General features: G+C 37.5%; 1 protein-coding gene across 4 annotated transcripts; it reads left to right on the top strand.

Annotated features, from left to right (window-relative positions):
- The first annotated feature begins 1,245 nt into the window (after positions 1 to 1,245).
- On the top strand, positions 1,246 to 19,638 carry LOC123918744 (E3 ubiquitin-protein ligase UPL1-like). Of its 4 annotated transcripts, none has more exons than XM_045970887.1 (15): positions 1,246 to 1,517; positions 2,845 to 2,940; positions 3,028 to 3,234; positions 3,492 to 11,438; positions 11,536 to 11,847; positions 12,078 to 12,279; positions 12,385 to 12,943; positions 13,124 to 14,261; positions 14,432 to 14,578; positions 16,101 to 16,181; positions 16,376 to 16,601; positions 16,679 to 16,818; positions 18,692 to 18,798; positions 18,908 to 19,078; positions 19,227 to 19,638. In XM_045970887.1, exons 1-14 carry the CDS (start codon positions 1,485 to 1,487, stop codon positions 19,008 to 19,010), a joined length of 11,298 nt encoding a protein of 3,765 aa, XP_045826843.1. In that variant the 5' UTR covers positions 1,246 to 1,484; the 3' UTR covers positions 19,011 to 19,078; positions 19,227 to 19,638. The 4 variants fall into 4 exon arrangements, with proteins under 4 accessions (XP_045826843.1, XP_045826842.1, XP_045826840.1 ...); XM_045970886.1 differs by having other exon boundaries at positions 12,382 to 12,943; XM_045970884.1 differs by having other exon boundaries at positions 1,273 to 1,517; positions 2,845 to 3,234.
- Positions 19,639 to 20,054: the final 416 nt, after the last annotated feature.

The following is a 20,054-nucleotide window of genomic DNA, read 5'->3' as shown; positions in this document are numbered from 1 at the left end:
TGAACTTTTATTTATAGTTTTGTCTTATTTTGAAAGGTTCGAACCCCTCTTAATGATTTTAACCGACTAAAAATATTATAATAGCATTTGAATAATTAAAGTATATTTTTTCTTGGTCAAGAACAACTGCAGGTAATTTACTGTCAAAAAAAAAAACAACTACAGGTAATTTATCGGTAAAAAAAAAAACAATGTATATTTAATGAATTGTTTCCGGTAACAATATATTAGTAAGAATTGTTCAGAAAAAAATATAATAGTAACAATCATATAAAAGAAAAAACTAATAATGGAATCTAATAAGTTACCGCTCCATTTCATCACATATCATCAATTTAAACATAGTCTTAATTACATTCTAAATTTATACTTTCACATTTTTGAATGATTTTTTTTATTAATGTTTATAATATATAATAACATCTCTGATAAAAATTTAGAATTTTTTAACATAATAAGAATTATTTATATGCACCAAACTAAAAAATTCATATTTAATTCACCTGTTGTTAAAAAATTTAAACTTTTGTAAGAGAGATTCATATAATGTACTATACATGACTGCAAGAAAAAAATTTAAAATTTCGAATCATATGCACGGGTTGAATGAAAAATATGGACTAAAAACACTGACGAAAAAAATTTCAGGACTAAAAAGTGCGAAAAAATCTGCAGGGTCTAAAAATGAAATTCTAAAAAACTATAGAGATAAAAAATATATTTAACCCTATAAAATGTAATTATTTTTCCGCAACTACGATCGGGAGGGGCTGAAACTATTTTATGACACAACTGACCACAAAACCAAATTAAGTGGTCCAGTGGACCGAATACCGATGGTGAAAACAATTTTTTTAATGATAATTACTAATTTATCCATCACTTATAATTTATATTACCACAATACCCTTGTATGGTAAGTGATTTTCTACCGTCGTCAACTTTTGTTGAATGCTTTCTTGTACTGGTTGACAATACTCTTTTAAAATACGAAGCAATTAAGTTTAGTCTATTGATGAAAATTTTAAATAATAAGTCATGAGTTCGATCTTCAACTTCATTGTAAAAAAAATCTACTGGTGAATGAAAATTGGGATCAAAATCGTAATTGCTCCAAATTTCTAGATATATTTGTTATGAAATAGAAAAATCTAAATTATTATAAAATTGTTTAAAAAATATATATTATTATAAATTATAAATACATAACAAATAATAATAATAATTATTATTATTATATATACTAACAACATACACTTGTTCTGTTCTTCTATGTACTTTGTTTCCTTTCTTCTCCAGTTGGGTTTTGTTTCTCTCTTTTTCTCTCTCTACTCCCACTTCCATCAAATCCTCTCATTCCCTTCAAGATTTTTCATCATTCCGATTTATCGATCAATTCTCGATTCTAGGTTTAGGTTAGAGAAGGGAATTGATCAACACTCTCAATTTTTTCCTCTGATTCTTCCGATGCTATCACTTCCCCAATGAAGTTCAAAAGAAAGAGGGCACTCGAAGTGGTTTGTTTCTGTTTCCTCTTCTTCTCTTCCTCGATCAATTTTTTTTTTAATTTTTAATTTTCAATTCAGCTTTTTTATCGCGTCAAAAAATGAAATTTCAGTTTTTTTTGTTATTGGGGTTTATGTATTTTTACCCTTCCACTTTTATTGGGGGTTTGCAAGTTGTAATTGTTCTGGAGTGTGATTTTCATGGTTAATTAAGTTTTAATGAAGTCTTAATACGGTGATCAATTGCTAATTGGGGTGATGATGTTCTATTTCGGACTTTGTTGTTCCTTCTGTTGCACGGATTCATGGGATTTTTCCTATTATTTTATTTTGCATTGAAATTAGAAGCACATATCATGAAGTTGTATGATGTTTTTTTTTTTGTTTGTTTGTATTTTTGGTTGCATTCTATGAAACACATACATATCTGGGGATTAGGAGTGTCACAAAGAAAGATGTCCAACAACTCGGACAAGTATATTAAATTTGTCAATGAGTGGTTAAAGATATTAAATTTGTCAACTTAGGGCTTAGACACTCCTTGGTCACATTTCATAGACATCTAACAGGGTTAAAGTTGTGTCCAAGTTGTCAATGAGGGGTTAAAGATATTAAATTTGATTACATCATTTATTGCTTTTCGGGGTATTAGATAGGTGAATTGCCCAACTTAGATGCGCGTGCACACACACACACACACACACTAATTGTGTCTGTGTGTGCGTATCGGTGTCACCATCCTATGTTTTTGACATTAGTAGTGTCGTGTATCAGGTGTTTGTGTTGGAGTCTGTTGGTTGTTGTTAATGCATGTTGTTATTGGCAGTATTTTATCTCATTTCTGTGACATTGACCAAAAACTTATTGACAACGTAATAGTATTCGCTATTCATCATTTACAAAGTGAATTAGAAATATAAGCAGACATTTGATTTCCAACATAGCACTCAATATTGAGTGAGTTTTCTTTAATTAAATTTGCATTTCAATACTGTAGAACATTAAGCATTAGTTGCATTGTCAACCGGAAACCAGTGTCAGTTGTTTGAAATATTTAGATTTTGAGTTTTATGTTTGTCACTTTATTAATTTCTGTTTATGTAGTTTTTATTTGTATTCAGCATGCTTTGTGTTATATATAATTGTTTATTATTTCAACCGCTTTGTGGCTTTCTCTATTTCTCCTATCAGATTTTTGGTGATCCGCTATTCATAACACCGGGTTTACATTAATTGTTTCCTCATTTACTTCACCAGTTGCGCATTTTTTTGCTGGTTATATTAATATTACCGCAATTAGAGATTTTAGCTGATTAATCAATCTTTAATTTTGTTGCAGCCTCCAAAAATTAGATGCTTCATCAACTGTGTTGCTGCAGTTCCCCTTGAGAACATACAAGAACCATTAAAAAACTTTGCATGGGAGTTTGATAAGGTGGCTTTATGGCCCTTTTCTTTTTACATTAGTAATTCATGTTTTGTGGATGTGTTTGATTCATTGGTATTTATTTTCTCTAAACAGGGGGACTTTCATCACTGGGTTGATCTTTTTAACCATTTTGATTCATTCTTTGAGAAGTATGTAAAACCAAGGAAGGATCTGCAAATTGATGATGATTTTCTGGACTCAGATCCCCCTTTCCCAAGAGAAGCCGTTCTTCAAATTCTTCGTGTCATTAGAATAATTTTGGATAATTGCACAAATAAGCATTTCTACAGTTCGTATGAGGTATGCCATCTTTCCTACAATCATCTCTTTCCACCCCTGGTCAAGTTAATAAGATGAGAGCTAAGAATGTTTTGATGACTTCACGTATGTGGGTGTCTGTCTAATGTTCCCCTTTCTATCTATTTTGGTGACTTGGAATATTTATGTTTCAATTAATTTTAAAGTTTAAACTATGTTAATGGTAGTTTTGTATATCTTGCCTCTTTATCCTTTTGTGACCATCATTGATACTTATAATGGTTTCTTTGAATCTGCAGCAACATCTTTCATCATTGCTTTCTTCTACGGATCCGGATGTGGTTGAGGCTACCCTTGACACATTGGCTACTTTTTTGAAGAAAACAATTGGAAAGTACTCCATAAGAAACGCATCTTTGAATTCAAAATTGTTTGCTCTTGCACAAGGATGGGGTGGAAAGGAAGAGGGACTCGGACTAGTTGCATCAGCTGTGTCTAATGATTGTGACCCTATTGCCCATGATTTGGGCTGTGCTCTTCATTTTGAGTTTTATGCAGTAAATGAGTCAGAAAGTGACAAAGGGGTCGAACCACTGGTCGAGGGGTTGCAAATCATTCACTTAAGTGACGTCCACAAATGTGTGGAAACTGATCTTGGACTTTTGCACAAGTTGGTTACAGAATATAAAGTACCTTCCAGTTTAAGATTTTCTTTGTTGACTAGATTGCGGTTTGCTAGGGCATTTGGTTCTTTGGGTTCTAGACAGCAATACACATGCATTCGATTGTATGCTTTTATAGTTCTGATTCAAGCGTGTGGTGATGCTGATGACCTGGTTTCGTTCTTCAATGCTGAGCCTGGTTTTATCAATGAATTGATCTCACTACTGAGCTACGAAGATGCCATTTTGGAAAAAATTCGGGTTTTGTGTTTGCATTCATTAGCTGCTCTTTGCCAAGACCGCTCGCGTCAACCTTCAGTATTGACTGCACTTACATCTGGTGGGCACCGTGGCATATTATCTAGCCTGATGCAAAAATCGATCAACTCTGTTATTAGTGATACATCAAAATGGTCAGTTCATTTTGCTGAAGCTCTTTTATCTCTTGTAACTGTGCTGGTTTCGTCATCGTCAGGATGTTCTGCCATGCGTGAAGCAGGATTCATTCCTACTCTTCTACCTCTATTGAAAGATATAAATCCACAGCACTTGCATCTGGTTGAAAAAGCTGTGCGCATTTTAGAAGCTTTTATGGATTACAGTAATCCAGCTGCTGCTTTGTTCAGAGATTTGGGAGGTTTAGATGATACTATCTCTCGTTTGAAGATTGAAATCTCTCATGTTGAAAATGGTGGAAAGCAGCCAGATGAAAATTCCGAGTCCAGTAGAAGTGCACATATGGTTGGAGGTTCTTCAGTTTGTCTAGATGACCTGCAGCCATTGTATTCTGAACCATTAATTTCTTATCACCGAAGATCGCTGATGAAAGCTTTGTTGCGTGCTATATCCCTTGGTACCTATGCCCCTGGAAATACTACTCGTATATATGGATCTGAAGAGAACGTGCTGCCTCAGTGCTTATGTATAATTTTCAGACGAGCAAAAGATTTTGGTGGTGGAGTTTTCTCGCTTGCTGCTACTGTCCTGAGTGATTTAATACAAAAAGATCCTACCTGTTTTCCGGTTTTAGATGCAGCTGGTCTTCCATCCGCCTTCTTGGATGCTATAATGGATGATGTTCTCAACTCTTCAGAAGCCATTACATGCATCCCTCAGTGTCTGGATGCTTTATGTTTAAACAGTAATGGTCTTCAGGCCGTGAAAGATAGAAATTCTTTGAGGTGTTTTGTGAAAGTGTTCACTTCCAGAACTTATTTGCGTGCCCTTACAGGGGACACACCTGCATCTTTATCTAGTGGCCTGGATGAATTAATGCGCCATGCTTCTTCGTTACGTGGGCCTGGGGTGGATATGTTAGTTGAGATTCTGGAAACCATCTCAAAAATTGGTTCTGCCATGGATCCCTCATCTTTGTGTCACGATCCTTGCTCCTCAACATCGGCCCCTATGGAAATGGATGGTGGGGACAAGAATTTGATCTTGCCTGATAGTATGGAGTCATCAAGGCCAGATAACACTGAGCAGATCAACGAGCCATCTTCTGATGTGTCAACGATGAATATTGAGTCTTATCTTCCAGATTGTGTGAACAATGTTGCTCGTCTGCTTGAGACAATTCTTCAGAATGCCGACACATGTCGAATATTTGTTGAGAAAAAGGGGATTGAAGCTATTCTCCAGTTATTTACAATGCCTTTAATGCCTCCTTCTGTTTCTGTTGGTCAGAGCATCTCTGTTGCCTTCAAGAACTTTTCCCCACAGCATTATGTTTCTCTTGCTCGGGATGTATGCTCGTTTTTGAGGGAACATCTAAAATCTACCAACGAGGTTTTAGATTCCATTGGGGGAACTCAGCTTGCTTTAATTGAATCTGCAAAGCAGTCAAAGGTGTTGAAGCACCTTTCTAGTCTTGAAGGTATCCTGGCTCTCTCTGTGTTTTTATTGAAGGGAACAACTGCTGTAGTGTCTGAATTAAGCACTTCTGATGCTGATGTATTAAAAGATATTGGGAGAACATACAAAGAAATAATTTGGCAAATATCTTTGTGTAATGACTCCAAGACAGAGGAAAAGAAAAACAACGACCAAGAATCTGATATTTCACAAGGACCTTCTTCTACTGTTGTCGAAAGAGAGAGTGATGATGACACAAATATGCAGACAGTTAGATACACAAACCCAGTTTTTGCTAGGAATGGTTCACATTCCATGTGGAGTGGAGAGCGTGATTTTGTTTCTGTAGTTCGTTCTGGAGAAGGTTTGCATCGCCGTACTCGGCAAGGGATAGCCCGCATGCGAGGTGGAAGGGCTGCTGCTGCTCGTCGCTTGGAAGCCTTAAATATTGATTCTGAAGCATCTTCTAGTGCACTAGAGACATCTTCGTCCCAAGATTCGAAAAAGAAAAGCCCTGACGTTCTTGCCTTAGAGATTCTTAACAAGCTGGCTTCAACAATGCGCTCTTTCTTCACTGCTCTCGTGAAGGGATTCACTTCACCAAATCGTCGTCGAGCTGACTCAGGGTCACTTAGCTCAGCTTCGAAGGCCCTTGGAACTGTTTTAGCTACAAATTTTCTCGAGGCCCTTAGTTTTTCTGGACATTCTACATATGCTGGACTTGAAACTTCACTTTCTGTAAAATGTAGATATCTCGGGAAGGTTGTGGATGATATGGCTGCTCTCACATTTGACAGCAGGCGCAGAAGTTGTTATACTGCCATGGTTAATAACTTTTATGTGCACGGAACATTTAAAGAGCTACTGACAACATATGAAGCTACTAGTCAGTTGCTATGGACTCTTCCGTGCTCTACCCCATCATCAGATATTGATCTTGGAAAGAAAGGAGAAGGAGCTAAATTGTCCCATAACATATGGCTACTTTATACATTGCAAAGCTATTGTCGCTTGCTTGAGTACTTTGTAAACTCTTCTCTGCTTTTGTCCCCAACATCAGCATCTCAGACAGAGCTTCTTGTTCAACCAGTTGCTATTGGCCTTTCAATTGGCCTCTTTCCAGTTCCAAGAGATCCAGAAGTTTTTGTGCGCATGCTGCAATCTCAGGTTCTGGATGTTATCCTACCAGTCTGGAATCATCCCATGTTCTATAGTTGTAGTCCTGGTTTCATTTCATCAATTATTTCACTTGTTACACATGTATATTCTGGTGTTGGGGATGTAAAGCGAAATCGAAGTAACATTTTGGGAAGCACAAACCAACGTTTCATACCGCCTCCACCTGATGAGGCAACCATTGCCACTATTGTTGAGATGGGTTTTTCAAGGGCAAGGGCTGAAGAAGCACTGAGAAGAGTTGAAACAAATAGTGTTGAAATGGCTATGGAGTGGCTGTTCAGTCATGCTGATGATCCTGTTCAGGAGGATGATGAACTTGCACGGGCGCTTGCTCTTTCCCTAGGAAGTAGTTCTGAAACTACTAAAGTTGATAATGTCGAGAAGACTATTGATGTGCCAACTGAAGAGGGACACATGAAGAAACCTCCAGTTGAGGATATACTTGCTGCATCTGTGAAGTTGTTTCACAGTAGTGATTCAGTGGCATTTCAGCTTTCAGATTTGCTTGTAACACTTTGCAACCAAAACAAAGGTGAAGATCGTCCAAAAGTATTATCATATCTTCTGCAGCAGCTTAAACTTTGTCCACTGGACTTTTCCACAGATAACTGTGCATTAGGTATGTTAGCACATGTTATAACGCTACTTCTTTTTGAGGATGGCAGCACAAGGGAAGTTGCAGCTCAGAATGGAATTATATCTACCATCATAGATATCTTGACAAACTTGAAAGGCAGACCCGAGTTAGGGAAAGAACTACCAGTCTCTAAATGCATTAGTGCTTTACTACTTATATTGGATCAGATGCTGCAGTCAAGGCCAAAGACTGAAAATACAGAAGCAGGAACCCAAACTGGTTCCATGCCTGATTCATCTGGGGAGCATGGTTCTCTGCAATTTCCTGATACAGTTGCGCAGGAGGAAAAAAAAATAGATGGGAGGGAAAAAGAACATGTCGTGGCTTTTGAGAATGTACTGGGGAAATCTACCGGATTTGCAACTATTGATGAGAGTCATAAGTTGTTGGATATTACATGTGATTTGATAAAACAACATGTCCCTGCTGTGGTCATGCAGGCTGTTCTACAGTTATGTGCTCGGTTAACAAAAACACATGCTTTGGCTTTGAAGTTCCTTGAAAATGGAGGTCTGACTGCTCTCTTTAGTCTTCCAAGGAATTGTTTTTTCCCTGGGTATGACACTGTTGTATCGGCTATAGTTAGGCATCTTCTTGAAGATCCTCAAACACTACAATCAGCCATGGAGTTGGAGATACGGCAAACTTTAAGTGGGAATCGCCACTCCGGGCGTGTTTCTCCCCGATCATTTTTAACATCTTTGGCACCCGTTATATCTAGAGATCCTATTGTTTTTATGAAAGCTGTAGCTGCAGTTTGTCAGTTAGAGACATCAGGGGGAAGGACCGTAGTTGTGTTATCAAAGGAAAAAGAAAAGGAAAAATCAAAATCATCGAGTACTGATGCTACAAATGAATGTCTCCGAATATCTGAAAGCAAGTCACATGATGGATCAGGCAAATATCTGAAAAGCCACAAAAAGGTTCCTGTAAATGTTACTCAAGTAATTGATCAGCTTCTTGAGATTGTGCTGAAGTACCCACCAATGAAGGGCCAGGAAGATTCTGAGTGTGAGTCTACTTTAATGGATATAGATGAATCTAATATGAAGGTGAAGGGAAAATCAAAGGTTGAAGAGACAGTGACATTAGAGCCTGAATCTGAAAGGTCTACAGAAATGGTGAAGGTAATTTTTGTCCTTAAGTTGTTGAGTGACATTCTTCTAATGTATGGACATGCAGTTGGCGTCATACTCAGACGCGACTCTGAAATGTGTCAATTTCGCGGATCTAATCAGCCATCTGGACAGAATGGCATTATCCATCATGTACTACATCGGTTGCTATCTTCTGTTGACAAATCTACAGGACCTGGTGATTGGAGAGGTAAGCTGTCTGAAAAGGCTTCATGGTTCCTGGTAGTTTTGTGTGGTCGATCTGGTGAAGGTCGTAAGCGAGTGACTAATGGACTTGTTAAGGAATTGATGTCTTTTTCAAATTTCGAGAGCAATTCTTTGAAAAGCAGCTTATCCCCAGATAAAAGGCTTTTTGCTTTTGTTGATCTTGTATATTCTATTTTGTCGAAAAATTCCTCATCTGGTAGCCTACCTGGTTCTGGATATTCACCTGAGATTGCAAAAAGCTTGATCGACGGTGGAATAATTAAATGTTTAACTAGCATCCTGCAAGTAGTTGATTTGGATCATCCTGATGCACCCAAATTTGCAAATCTTGTACTCAAAGGTTTAGAGTGTCTTTCTAGAGCTGCTAATGCTAGTGAGCAAATCTTTAAATCTGACGTGGCTGAAAAGAGAAGATCTACTGGTTTGAATGAAAGATCTGATGATCAAATAACAGCACCTTCTGTAGTTGAAACTGTGGCCCATGATCAGAATGCGAGCAGTCAAGAAGCACTTAGAGAAACAATGGATAATGCACATCATCAAAGAACTTCTCAAGGTGATCATCATGTTGATAATCCAAATCAGTCAGGGGAACAAGATATGAGAGTAGAAGAAGAGGATGCAATAGCCCAAAATCCACCGGTGGAACTAGGAATGGACTTTATGCGTGAAGAGATGGGAGAGGATGGTGTCTTGCACAACCCAGAGCAAATCGAGATGACTTTTCATGTTGAGAATAGAGTAGACAATGACATGGGTGATGAAGATGATGATATGGGTGATGATCGCGATGATGGTGACGACGATGATGAAGATGACGATGATGGAGAGGATGAAGACGAGGATATTGCAGAAGATGGCGGGGGCATGATGTCTATGGCTGATACTGATGTGGAGGATCATGATGACTCGGGGGATGAATACAATAATGAGATGTTTGATGTAGACGACGATGATTTTCATGAGAATCGTGTCATAGAAGTGAGATGGAGGGAGGCTCTAGATGGATTGGATCACTTGCAGATGCAGATACTTGGGCAACCTGGAGCAGCTGGTGGCCTTATAGATGTGGCTGCCGAACCTTTTGAAGGGGTTAATGTGGATGACCTTTTTCGTCTTCAGAGTTTTGAACGTCGCCGTCAGACAGGTAGATCTTCATTTGAAAGGCCTGCTTCTGAAATAAATGGTTTTCAACATCCTCTTTTTGTAAGGCCACCACAATCTGGCGATTTTGTCTCTATGTGGTCATCAGGGGGTACTTCCGCATCCCGGGATTCAGAAGCCCCTTCATCTGGGAATCTTGATGCTGCCCATTTCTACATGTTTGATGCACCCATTCTTCCATATGATCACTTGTCAAATAGTTTGTTTGGGGACCATATGGGTAGTGTAGCACCACCACCTCTTACAGATTATTCTGTGGGCATGGGCTCATTGCACCTACCTGGAAGAAGAGTGCTAGGTAATGGTAGATGGACTGATGATGGTCAACCGCAAGGAGGCGCTCAAGCGGCTGCGATTGCTCAAGCAGTGGAGGGACAATTTTTAGTTCAGATGGGTACCATAGCTTCTGCAAACAGTCCTACTGAACAGCAAGTACATAATTCTGAAGAACAAGAGAAGCAATCTGATGCTCTTCCATCACATGATGGTCCAGCATTGAATGTTGGAGCGGACTCTACTTGTCAGCAGATTGTAGGCCAGGAGCAGGAAAATGGTACCGAAATCATAGCTCAGCAAATAAACCTTTCGGTTGATGATGCTACTTGTGAGGAAGGGATAAATGTAAACTTTGGTGTTCAAGATACAGGTGAAGGTCTGCAAACTGATGAGCCTATGTCTGTTCAACCACTTTCGCTGAACATCATGCCAAATGGTCTTGATTGCACTGTAAATGAAATAAATGTTACTCCCAGTGATAATGTAGCAATGCCCCAGGAATTGGTGAACTCATCTATTGAGTCTAGTGCTGATGTACCTACTAACAACCACAATGTGCCAGTTGTACCAATGGTTTGCAATGGAACTTCAAATGTTGACGTGCAGCCTACTAATCCTGAGTTACCGGGCTCTGATTTTGAGACTCCTAATCCAAGTGTTTGCCCTGCATCGTCAGTATATGGCAGTGTTGATGTTGATATGGGCAGTGTTGATGCAGATGGAAATCAGTCTGGGCAACCAACAATTTTTGAAGACAGGAGGGATGAGATGTTATCGAATCAGAACACCGAGGTTGCTCCAGATGATACTCAGGCCGGCCAAACTAGTGTTAATAATGAAGCTTCTGGTACCAGTACGATTGACCCTACATTTTTGGAGGCTCTTCCTGAAGATCTAAGGGCAGAAGTTTTGGCATCACAACAAGCTCAATCTATTCAACCTCCAGTTTATGCACCACCTTCTGGAGAAGATATTGATCCTGAGTTTTTAGCTGCTCTTCCTCCAGATATTCAAGCTGAGGTTTTGGCCCAACAAAGAGCTCAAAGGGTTGCCCAGCAGGCTGAAGGACATCCGGTTGACATGGATAATGCATCTATAATTGCTACTTTTCCTGCTGATTTGCGTGAAGAGGTTTAAAATTTAATTTTCTGTTATGCAACATATTGAGTGATTTCTTTTTACTAGAAATCTGACAGTATTGTAATGCTTGCACTTTGCTCTGTACTAGGTGCTTTTAACTTCTTCTGAAGCAGTTTTGTCCGCACTACCGTCTCCGTTGCTTGCTGAAGCTCAAATATTGAGGGACCGAGCAATGAGTCATTATCAAGCTCGCAGCCTTTTTGGGAGCAGTCACAGGCTTAACAATCGAAGAAATGGCCTGGGATTTGTTCGGAGGCCTGTGATGGACCGGGGTGTTGGTGTTACAATAGACAGGAGGTCTGCTCTTACGGATACCTTGAAGGTGAAGGAGATTGAAGGTGAACCACTACTTAATGCAAATGCATTAAAAGCGTTGATCCGGCTTCTACGTTTGGCACAAGTAAGTTTGTTTCTCTTCATGATGACAGTCTTAGTTACACAATCATTTCTTGCAAGGTGTGAAAACACATTCCTAATTTTTATGATTGTTTGGGACATTGAATACTATGTAGATTTTTATGTAGTAATATTCACATTGTGTTACTGTACGCATATATTTTATTTAATCTGGACGTTACTATCTTTCTGATTATAATATCTTCCTCTGTTTTTGGATCATCATCATGTCAGCCCCTTGGAAAAGGCCTTCTGCAGAGACTCCTTTTAAACTTATGTGCACACAGTCTAACAAGGGCCACTCTTATTTACCTTTTGCTTGATATGATTAAACCGGAAGTTGAAGGTTCTGTAATAAGACCAGTGTCATTAAATTCCCAGAGGCTTTATGGTTGTCACTCAAATACAGTATATGGTCGATCTCAATTGATGGATGGTAATTGTTTGCACTTGATGCAGAACATAATTTTCATATATTTATCTCAAAATATTATAGTCTATTTCATGCTGATCTCTCCTTTCACTTTTTCACTCATAGCAGGTCTTCCTCCCCTAGTGTTCCGCCGAATTCTTGAGATTCTGACTTACTTGGCCACAAATCATTCCGCTATTGCAAAAATGTTGTTTCATTTTGATCAATCGATTATAGATTCTTCAAATTCATCTATGACACCTGTGAATGGGAAAGGGAAGGAAAAGGTTATTGAAGGGGAACCTTCATCAAAACCACCTGGAACTCATGTCGGGTCTGTTCCCCTTGTTTTCTTTCTGAAGCTCTTGAGTCAACCCTTATTTTTACGTAGCACTGCTCATCTTGAGCAGGTCATGGGTCTGATTCAAGTTATAGTTGACACTGCTGCATCAAAATTAGAAAGTCAATCTCAATCTGAAAAAGCAATAACAGATACCCAAAATTTGTCTGTTAATGAAGCTGAGAAGGATCCTCCTTTAGTGGAGTTAGACTCTAATCAGCAAGATAAACATGCTGATACGAAACCATGTCATTCCAATGGGAAGAAGAATGTAGATATGTACAATGTCTTCTTGCAGTTGCCCCAATCTGATTTGCGGAATGTGTGCAGTCTTCTTGGTCGTGAAGGGTACTGTTCTTAACCTACTTATATTTCTCCTTTCTTTTTGTCAAGTATGCTAATCATGAACACATGGTTTGAAAATTTGTCTTAGTACTATCTCACTCTTTAATTTTCATTTCTCTGTCAGCATTTTTTTGTAACATTTTCAGTTGTATATAGAAAAGTGACTAATCTGATATTTTTTAGGCTGTCGGATAAAATGTATATGCTTGCTGGTGAAGTGCTGAAGAAGTTGGCCTTCATTGTTCCCTCTCATAGGAAGTTCTTCATTTTGGAGCTTTCAGAATCATCTCATGCATTGACAGGTTCAGCTGTCAGTGAGCTTGTTACCCTCCAGCAAACAAATATGCTCGGCTTGAGTGCTGGTTCTATGGCTGGTGCAGCCATTCTACGTGTGCTGCAAGCTCTAAGTTCCCTCATTTCACATAATACTACAGGTGATACGGATATGGAAAGTGATGTAGATCTAGATCAGCATGACGACAAAGCAATTATTTGGAATTTGAATACTGCACTAGAGCCACTGTGGCAAGAACTGAGTAATTGTATATCTGCAGCTGAGATGCAACTTGGCCAGAGCTCTTTCTGTCCTAACATGTCAAACATTAATGTTGCGGAGAATTTGCACGGTTCCTCTACTTCACCACCTCTTCCTCCCGGGACACAAAGACTCTTGCCTTTCATTGAGGCTTTCTTTGTTTTGTGTGAAAAGCTACAAGCAAACGAATCTATCATGCAGCAAGACCATGACAATGCAACTGCTAGAGAAGTCAAAGAGTCTGCTGGTTGTTCAGCTTCAATGAGTGGAAAGTTTTGCGGAGATTCACAGCGAAAGCTGGATGGTGGTGTTACATTTACAAGGTTTGCTGAGAAGCATCGCCGACTTGCGAATGCTTTCATTAGGCAGAATCCCGGTTTGTTGGAGAAATCTCTGTCCATGATGCTTAAGGCACCAAGATTGATTGACTTTGATAACAAGAGAGCCTATTTTCGCTCAAGAATCAGGCAACAACATGACCAGCAACTGTCTGGGCCGCTGCGTATAAGTGTAAGGCGGGCTTACATTTTGGAGGACTCATATAATCAATTAAGGATGCGTCCTACCCAGGATCTCAAGGGGAGACTAAATGTGCAATTTCAAGGTGAAGAGGGTATTGATGCTGGGGGTCTGACCAGAGAATGGTATCAGCTACTATCAAGGGTCATATTTGACAAGGGTGCTTTACTTTTCACAACAGTGGGCAACAATGCGACTTTCCAACCAAACCCTAACTCTGTTTACCAGACCGAACACCTCTCATACTTCAAGTTTGTGGGCCGAGTGGTATGCTCTTTAACTATAAGGATTATTTGTATTCGGATAAAAAAAATAGATAAAAAAATTGGGGGTAGATTCAGAAATATATAAAAGCAACCAATTGTAGTCATATTATACATCTTGTGTTTTTAGGTTGAGTTGTTCTTTGACAGTTTTCATTATGATCTTACATGCAGGTGGGAAAGGCGTTGTTTGATGGACAACTATTGGATGTTTACTTTACTCGATCTTTCTATAAGCATATACTTGGTGTTAAGGTTACATATCATGACATTGAAGCGGTTGATCCTGATTACTATAAGAATTTGAAATGGATGTTGGAGGTGAGTACTGATTTACAATACTGATCACTTATTGTCTATTTTCACCTTAAGCACTGTTCGGTGTACTTGGTATTGTTTTAGGCTGTAAGGGTTATCGAATAACATGATTATCTTCGAATATAAAAGAGCGTCTTCGAACCTGTGTAGACACCTCAACGAACTCACATGGACACCCCTCAGCCCGAGCCGAGGACAATTTATAAAAAATACACATTAAGATGTTGACCCGTTTTTCTTTTCTTTGCTGATTCCTCTCAATTAAATTTGCCGGTATTGGATACACTTTTTTGTGTAGTCTGTGTTGTTGCTCTGCATCAATATAAAAAACCTTCTGATTTGTATAGCACTATCGTATGATGTGTCTCTCTGCAGACTTTATTAGATTGTTTACTATATAAATTAAAATTCACTGTACATTTGACATAAAAAACAGTACCAAATTTATTTAAAAACAGTTGTTTTTCACATAAAGAGACCAAATAAGAACTAAGGCTTAGGTTTGATTCTTACCGTTAGGCGTTCCCCCTTAATAGATGATTTTATGTACCACCATAAGCCGGCTTGTGGCTTTATAACCCTGGCCTTAAAATGGGTTAGCCTTCCTTATCGCTGAAAAGTTGCAATTTTTTATTGTTTATTTTCTATAATGAGTTTTGAATCCTTGCTTCCTACATTCCTAATATCAATATTAGAAGCCCCCCTCCTTCTTACTTTTCCTATTTTGTGAAAGTAGTAATATATTGAATTTCCCCTTTACCAGACACTATTTTCTGTTAAACATGTGCAGATTTTGCCGAGATATGAAAAAACACAATTTATTTTGTATAAGTCAAATATCATCGTCTTCTTTGCTTTCTTCGTAAACAACCTCCATAGTTTCCCCTGTTTCACTCACCAGTCACCAACAATTTTCACCATATAGGTTTCAAATGAGTCCAGTCAAACACATACCTGTCTCGTCTTTGCTACTTCTGAGTGATATATAGTGTTATATTAGATCCTTGCTTTTGAAAGGTTGTAGATTTATGTAACTAGACAGAGGAAGCATGAGAAAAATAAATAAAATATATGTTAGGACTTAAGGAATGACAAGGACTCTTAATTGGAATGAAACATATAATCTGTGTAGGGGAAGATGTGTTTGTGAGTGGGGAGAGAGCCTGCGCTTTGGAGCAGATTGACTTACGGGGAGGAGAGTGTTGTACATGTGTGATGGCAACATGGGTTGTTTCATTTGTTTGACCTGATCTTTGTACTGCCAAGCTTATGCACTTATCTTGAACTCACTCACACGTATTATAGAATTAATTACAATCACTGTATTGAATGACAACTCCTAAACAGTTATTCTTTCTTGTATGGATACTATTATTACTATAAGAAGTATATGCTCTGTCTGGTCTCTCTTGCATGGTGCGCTGAAAATACGCATATAATTTATTTGCGAGTTCCTGGTGCATTTATTTTCTGTGTGTAACGCTCAATGTCTGATCTTTTTATTTTTTATATTTTTATTTACCAGAATGATGTGAGTGATATTCCTGACTTGACATTTAGCATGGATGCTGATGAAGAAAAACTCATACTTTATGAGAAGAACGAGGTAAGCAAACATATTATCTTGATCTTTCTTGTCTTCACCTAAAAGTATAACCTACATCAAAAGCTTGTAAAAACGTTAATGGGACCATTTTGATTTCTTTTGTGAGGTGATTCTAATGTATTTACTCGTGATAAATTGAGTTATCCTTATTCCTTACTATTGCTTTTTCCATCCCTCCCGGAATTGTGAAATAGGTCACTGATTATGAGCTTAAACCCGGCGGAAGGAACATAAGGGTTACTGAAGAAACAAAGCATGAGTATGTTGACCTTGTTGCCGAACATCTCCTGACTAATGCCATCCGTCCTCAAATCAACTCCTTTCTAGAAGGTTTTAATGAAATGGTACCACGGGAACTTATATCAATCTTTAATGACAAAGAGCTTGAGCTACTCATTAGTGGTCTTCCAGAAATTGATTGTAAGTTGGTTTATTTTTCTGTTAAATTATGTTGTAATCTCCTATGAAGCATCTGAATAATGATATTCTCCTTGTAGTGGACGATTTGAAGGCAAACACCGAGTATACAGGCTACACTGTTGCATCAAATGTTGTTCGATGGTTTTGGGAGGTGGTCAAATCTTTCAACAAGGAAGACATGGCAAGATTACTGCAATTTGTTACAGGAACGTCGAAGGTAATTTTCTCAGAAATTTGACGTCATTAATAATATTTTATTTTTTTTTCTATAAGCTACTAATTTTGCTCAATATTACTAATCGATAATTATTTGATTTATATTGAAATCATGTAATTATATTTGATACTTATACTTGAAGCAGTTGTTAGAACTTAGAACTAGACCCTGAGATCGAGCCTCCGAGACTTCTGTGTCATGGTTCAACTGTCAACTATGGTTGAACAAGATGACAATAGATAAATAATTAAATAAATAAAATATTAAAATAGATTTTTTTAAAGCAAATGAATAAATAAAAATGGTTGAACTGCAGTTCTAACCTCTTCTAAAGGACAGTGATTCAATTGTCATCGAACTAACTGGAAGACTGGCCAGTTCTTGGTTCAACCAGTCCGGTTATGACAACGTGGGTAACAAGAGTTAAAATATAATGGGTGAAGATTAGGTTACTCTAGATGTAACTGTTTGCCTAATTACTCTGCTTGATAACTCACTATAGGCATTGATTTTCAACAATCAAACGTAACTGTTTGCCTAATTATTCTGCTTGATAACTCACTATAGACATTGATTTTCAACAATCGAACTGTTGAAAATAAAAAAATTGTCATATAGTCAATATTTATTGTTATAAAATGTATTGTATGTTCAATGGAAGTTATTTGATGAAATATTATGAAAAATTGTAGTAGAATTGATTTACTCAATAAGTACTGTAAGTTTTAATTTCACGGTTGGATTGTTAAAATCCATGCCTATAATGAGTTATTTATCTAAATGACTGTGCCAAGAATTACTTCTGGAGTAACCCTCCCAAAATATATATTTTTTTTAAACTTGGTATCCGGCCTTAGGACCGACTAATCCAAGCGGACCAATCCCACCGCCCACTTGCGGGGGCCCCATTTAAAGCCAGACTTTTTTTTCTCTGTATGGACTTAGCCCACCAAAATTGGTACAGGGGGAATCGAACCTGAAACCTTGAGAGGAGCATACTCCAAGGACCCAAGCCAACACCACTAGACCAACCCCAAGTGGCAATATATATAATTTATAACATTAGATTAATTTTAATAAAAGAAACATTTTGAAACAATTATGCATTATTATTGTCTAGAAATATATTTTTATTTTATATGCATTTTTTTGAAAACAGTCAATGTTAGTATGTTAATTATTACTTTGTTAGTATTTGCTGGAAGTGGTAATTGAATCCGAGACCACCCTTATCACTTCAGTGACTCCACTCCTTAACTCCCCCACCCTTGATTTATTTATATGCATTTTATGTTAATGAGTATTCTTTTTAGAAAAACATTTTATTTAACGAGTTGACTTAGCAATAATGATCATTTTTTCTTTTTACAGTAACAATAACAACCAAGTCCTATTCCATTAGATGGGATCCATCACTTGGATTGACGATCTGTATTCTATCTAATTTTTATTATATTGAAACTCACGTATAATGTTTTTCCCCTTAAAATTAAGCTCTTGTATTCTCCTTCTGTTCAACTTATTAACCTTGGTCGGGTAATTTTTGTTTCCTCATGTTTTGGAGTAGTTCTTTAATCCTAAAAAAGTATCAGAAAATTAGCATTGTTCTTGATGTGATGACTCATGAAATCCATTAAACAATATGTGCTCATGTGCTACATATATCCTCAGATGCATGAAATGAGTACCATTTAGTTTTCAGTAAATGGTTGTCATGAAGCATAATTTTATTTTGTTTCATTATTTTTCGCTAGAACATACGTCACAGAGTTATGTTATTCAGTTTAATGCAAAAATAGAAACCTCGTTGAGTATTTAATACTATCTTTGAATGCACTTGGTAACAGCTGTGTGACCTTATTTATTTTTGCAGGTTCCTTTAGAGGGTTTTAAAGCCTTGCAAGGCATCTCTGGTCCCCAAAGGTTTCAGATTCACAAGGCATATGGGGCTCCTGATCGACTTCCATCAGCTCATACTTGGTGAGTAATTAAATTTCATATTCATTTGATTACTTACTACAAACTACATTTGCACAGCACATTGAATTTCATTCATCCTAATACCTTATCTCTTGTATTTGCTCTTCAGCTTCAATCAACTAGACCTTCCTGAGTATACCTCTAAGGAACAGCTTCAAGACCGTTTGTTACTTGCCATCCACGAGGCTAGTGAAGGGTTTGGTTTTGGTTAACCCATATGTTTATGCAATATTTTTGTACAGCAGTTCTGCCATCACTGTCTTTGACGTGTCATCTAAAGGTCAGAAATCCCTTTCCTTTTAGTCCACAAACATAATTTGAGAAATTTTTCATCTGTTAAATAATTCGACTAATTTTCTTATAAAGCCATGTTTTTGTTCAAAAAATATAAGTCCTTATAAATCTCACTTAGTCGTCTCTTTGTTCAGATTGGAAATCAATCGGGCTGTTATTCTGTTGAGGAAAGGTTTTATTGGTAGCATAGCATCACAATGAGACATTCTCTGATAAAGGTGATATATTTATTTTGATGCCCCAGCAGTAACAATGGCTAGAATTTTGTTTTTCCTTGTATAATTCTGCCATGTCTAGATTTAGGAGCTTTCAAATTGACAATGGATAGCCTCCATACAGCGGCGAGCTGTTGGAATATGCACCAATAATAATTTATATGTAATTTCTAGGGCCAAACAGCCTTATATATATATATATATATATGTCTCCAATTTTCCAATAAGATTGAGAATGTACATATTCTGGAGTACATACTTTTGATGTTTTTCTCCCGAAAAAAAATGGTTTCAATCATCAAAGGAGTTTGAAAATGGCGTATTTAGTTCAGAGTGATGGCATGATGAAACATAGTCACGTTGTTGCATCCCTGCAAATTGAAATACAGCCATAATAATATTCCAATAACTTGATTCATCATTTCTAATGGTGTAGTAATAATTATGTACTGGTTATCATGTCCATAAGAATCGCTGCGTAGCTGTATACGTCAATCATTGTGGTGACTCTTCCGGTTATTGTTCCACATCATATCATTTTACTGAGTTACAGAATTCAACAAGAGAGAAGAATTAACAATATGCTAGAATGTCTATTGCTATATATTGAGACAGGGCATTACAAGAACCAAATAAATCATGTTTGCTTGTTTGTATTATATCCTAGCACCAACTATCTTTCTAATGAACAAAAAAGTATATATATTAATCTGCAAATTAGAGGGAACATTTCAAGGCGTGCAAATT

The sequence above is a fragment of the Trifolium pratense genome, linkage group LG3, assembly GCF_020283565.1.
Source record: "Trifolium pratense cultivar HEN17-A07 linkage group LG3, ARS_RC_1.1, whole genome shotgun sequence".
In the NCBI taxonomy this organism is placed as follows: Eukaryota; Viridiplantae; Streptophyta; class Magnoliopsida; order Fabales; family Fabaceae; genus Trifolium; species Trifolium pratense.
The sequence above is the reverse complement of the archived record's forward strand: the minus strand, read 5'-3'. Positions and strand labels throughout refer to the sequence as shown.